General features: G+C 42.7%; 1 protein-coding gene across 1 annotated transcript in view; it reads left to right on the top strand.

The window, feature by feature from the left end:
• Positions 1-2,074: 2,074 nt before the first annotated feature.
• The window catches only part of LOC104470393 (putative Polycomb group protein ASXL2), a gene marked incomplete at both ends in the record, with an annotated part of 16,658 nt that continues 14,212 nt past the window's right edge, over positions 2,075-4,520 (top strand). The window contains one exon of the mRNA XM_010085294.1: positions 2,075-2,195. Within this exon, the coding sequence (XP_010083596.1) occupies positions 2,075-2,195 (121 nt within the window). The remainder of the gene's footprint in view (positions 2,196-4,520) is intronic.

Here is a 4,520-nt window from a genome sequence, read left to right as displayed (position 1 = left end):
GGCTGCTGTGGGGTGTTACTGGGGAGCTGTAGCTGGTGTGGGATATTATGAGGGAGCTGGGGCTGCTGTGGGGTGTTACTGGGGAGCTGGGCCTCTCTCCTTCCTCCCCTGCTCCCCACTACTTAGAAGGAGGTTATTGAGAAGACAGAGCCAGGCTCGTTACAGTGTGGTGAAGGAAATGGGACAAAGAGGAACAGTGGGCATAAGTTGAATGGTATAAGGAGAAGTTTTTTTCCCTGTGAGGACTGTCCAGCAGTGGAGCAGGAGCCCAGGGAGGTTGTGCTGTCTCCATCCTTGGGGGTTTTCAAGACCTAGCTGGCCAGAGCCCTGAGGACACTGGTGGAGGCCGAGCTGCCCCTGCTCTGAGCAGGGACTTGGACTGGAGACCTCATGAGGTTCTTCCCCACCACAATTATTCTGTGATTATGACAGGACTCAGTATAAATTTTGATATGTTAAAGAAACCCCCAAATGTTTATACCAGGGAACATAAGCACGAAGCTGACACAATTTAAAACGAAGTATCTAATGAGTAATTGTTTCCTCCTCTTCCCACACATGCCTCAGCCACCATCGGCGTGGGCACCTCAGGCGCTGCGTGACCAAGAGCTGAGGTGGCACAATGAACAAAAGCAGAATTGCTTCACCTAAGCTGAGAAAACTTCAGCAATTAGGTGGCATACAGAATAGGTGAACTGAATACACAAAATACACAAAACCTGAAATATTTGAAGTGATTTGGATAATGGAAGTATGGGATTCACACAACTAACTCCCTGAACATGCTCATGGTCTTCCTAGTCTACTAGTTTCGTGACATTCAGGGTTGCCTGCAGTTCATCTTCAAACCAGAGAAGAATTTGTAAAAGCTTTCTTGAACTTGTTTATGGGTTCTTGTTACTCAGATGAATGCCAGGTCTGTCTTTTTATCTTCTTTTTTTTAAAAAAAGCTTTTGACCTCAATAACAGGAGGTTAATTGTGCATTGCACAGGATACTTCCTCTTACTGGTTTTCAATTTTGTTGTGTTTCACTTTGTCTGAATTTTTTTTTTTTAACCTGTGGTAGAAGTGGCTAAATGGGAAATATCTAATAAATTGGAAAATAGGAATGTGTCCGTTCATTATCTGCATCCTTTTGTTGTCTGTCTCCCTCATTTGTGTCTTTACAAACTGGAAGTCAGTCTGACTTCTGTTTCCTCATGTGGCAGATTCTGTAGGTTCCTGCCTATTTTTATTCTCTCTCCTAGTTCTAACTGTAATATTATTATTGTTGTTTAACACAGCGGTGATCGCCAGTTAACAGTCCCACTCATTTGTATATGTGCAGCATAACATTTCCTGTTACTTCCTGTTTTGATGTTCTGTGGTATACTTGATCTGTTGTAATTCATTCTGCTGTTAAGTTTATTTGGGTTTGGATTTCATTTTTTTTAAAACAGAAACTTTGGTTTGGGTAGATACTGCAGTTTAACCAAGTTGCCTCCATACCTCTTTGCCTTAGTCATTTGTACCTTTTAGGCTGTGTTATGGTTGCCTCGACAGTCTTTTTGGAAACAAAGGATTTTATTTTCTCCCCTTTAATGTTTTAGTCTTTGTTACTCTCCTAATTCAGAAAGTCCTTCCTAACAGGTAGCGTTTCTGTTGAAGGTTTAGGTTTTTAGTAAGTTGCTACTTGCTTCTCCAGGAAACAAATTAATTATGTGGTAGTACTTCTACTTGGAAGTTATTTGTATAATTATTTACTGAACCAACTCCAGATTTGGAATCCTTTCTCTTTGCATTCTTTAGAGATCATTTTTAAATGAAACAGCACAGCGTAAGACGTTCTGCAGCCATTAACTTTTTACTTTAGGTGCAAGGTGGGTAATCTGTCTACTTACAGTAACATTTAAATAGTGTCAGTGTCCCACGCGAACTGAATGTGTTCTGGAAGTAGCTTTGAACTTCTGATACAGTTAGAATCAGAATCCAGCTATTGCTTGCTGTAAAACAAGTGGTCTGTACCATGTACTAATAATTTCTAAGAATATTTTGAATTTCTCTTTGGTCATGTTCTTCTGTCCTCTTCCCCAGGCCTTGAAACAGCAGCAGCAGAAGCAGCAGCAATGCAGAGCAGGCATGCCCGTGTCGTCTAGTCAGCACGTCCTTCTGAAGGCCGTCAAGGCAGCCGGTGACTCCACTCCTGCAAAGTCTGGTACGTGGCAGCGGCACTCCTGCGTGTTCTTTTACTGACGTGTCTCCCTAACTTGCCTTTTCTTGTTCTTGGGGGATGAGAGAAGAAAGTGGCTCTTTTCATACGGTGTTCTTTTTGTTTCTGACATAGCCTAGCTTCTGTTTCCCTGGCTTTGATTTTGTTAGGAATGCATTCAGCTAAGAATACATCTTGAAATAGATCTTATTGTGCTATTGTCTGGTTAAAAAGCTTCTTTCTGTGACAAGTGTCCTCCCCAATAGATGCCTGTACGCTGTGGTCAGGTACTTCTCACGGCCTAGCAAATTAGGTGGTGTTTATCTTGGTATTTCTTTCTTTCCAAAGTGGCTTCTCATTTCATGTCTTGTTCCGAAGATGTGCATTCTGATCCAAAAGAACCTCAAGTGGTTTCCCGTGTTTACACTGCAGTGGAAATTAATGAGCTCGCTGCTCTGCTCTTGTTCACTCAGCAATGCATTAGCTCCCTTACCAGCAGCAGTGTTTCCCTAGTTATCATAAATTCGTGGTGGTTATTTCTAGCTAGTTTTCTCTACGTCCTTTTCAGTGTAACTGATTTCCATGATAAGCTCCTGGTTCTGTGAGCATGACTCGAGTTGTTTTCTTTCAGATGCAAAAAAAAATGCCCCTGTGTTTGTATGGACTGATTTTCACGTTGTACAAGTCTACAAGACTTTGTAGACTAACACTGTCATTATCACTCCACAATTTGTCACGTCATCTGTAACCATTACTAGTGGTGGCTCTGCATTGTCTCTGAGATCACTGAGCACCACTTTGTTCACACTCATGGAAGAAATCAGAACAGCGGGCCTGTCAAATCAAATGGGACATGTTCGGCTGGTGACCTGTGTCCAACCCTGCTGATAGCACATGCATGAAGCAGTGTGTAAATGCAGGGTAGCCGTGTAGTAGCGCTCTCCCAGAGTTAAGCGCATTGTGCTCAGGGACCTCCAAAGCAAGAAGAGATGGCTTTGTATTTCACAGCTCAGTGGGGTTTTCTTCAGTGGATTTGACTGAAGGGAACTCTGCCTTTGTAAATGTCTTGTGGCAAACACCGCCCTGTAAAAACTACTCATTTTTGTTTGTTTTGAGCCAGGCTCCTTATGCCTTTATTTGATTCATTCTAATTATCAAACAGGCAGTGAACAACTATTGTTTATTCACCAACTTCTTGCCATTTATGACTTTTGTAGAGATCTCTTTTTCAATCTGAAGAGTCCTACTGCATTATGTCATTCCTCATATGGAAACCTATATGCTTCTTGCAATAGAGAATGAAAATTGTACACAGTATCCAGGGTGCAAGATGCATTTTGAATTTGTATAGCATCATTTTGATAGTCTAAATTTTGTTGCTCTCTTCTTAACAATTCCTAGGATTCAGTTAGCTTTTTTTTGACCTCACCAAGACCAGGCATTTTCCTAGAACTGTTGAGATTCTGAGACTCTTTCCTAAGTTGTTATTTTCTACTTTAGGACCCAACAGTATGTATGTACGGTTAGGGGAGTTCTTTTTGTACATCATTTCATGGTTCTGTACAGTGAATCATGTCTGTTCTTTTATCACTCAGCCATTCATTGTCATGAAGTCCTTCTTCACCTTTGATTTAATTGACTGGTCCTGATTCAGCTCAGAAAGATGATGATCATGAAAATGTAACCGTTGAGGAAGATGCAGCAAGAATGCTCACTCCAAAAGGCTTCCGTCAGGTGTTTGCTCACAGGTGGAGTGGCTGAGACTGGCAGTCATGGAGCTTGCTGAAAAAAAGGGAGGGAAAGGAATCAGATCACAACAAAATTACATCTGGAGTCCCAAATGCTAACCTATTTTCAGTCGTCTTAAAAATGACTTCTTGGTAAAGCCTGATAACATGAGTCGTACCAAACCATTACCATACAGAACAAAGGTGTGCCCTCTTCATTCTTAGAGCACCTATTAACAGCATCTCTTCCCAGTCCCACATCTCCTTCCTCTTCCCGTCAGCCCATCAGCCAACATGCCTGTGCTTAGAGCAAGAAACAACTGCATGAGGAGAGAGAAGCTGCATCTCTGCTGCTGAGTTAATCATTGCCAAGGTACTGGGCATAGGAACTGGAACCCGGTCAATCCATCCTGCTCAATTCCCTGACGTAGCTTTGGCTCCGGAGAAGCCAGCAGTCTCCTAGGCAATCCTTGTCACGGCTTGGTGTTCAGCACCAAACGTCATTCCCTGCAGGCAATCTGAACGTGGCCAACCCCGTGTGGGAGAGACAGACAGCTTAGGGATGTGAGCACGGCCACTTTGGGCTAGTTGTTCTTAGGGCCAG

This window comes from Pterocles gutturalis, unplaced genomic scaffold (assembly GCF_000699245.1).
Source record: "Pterocles gutturalis isolate BGI_N339 unplaced genomic scaffold, ASM69924v1 scaffold48985, whole genome shotgun sequence".
Taxonomy (NCBI): domain Eukaryota; kingdom Metazoa; phylum Chordata; class Aves; order Pterocliformes; family Pteroclidae; genus Pterocles; species Pterocles gutturalis.
Note: the sequence above shows the minus strand (reverse complement) of the source record. Positions and strands in the feature narration are given on the sequence as shown.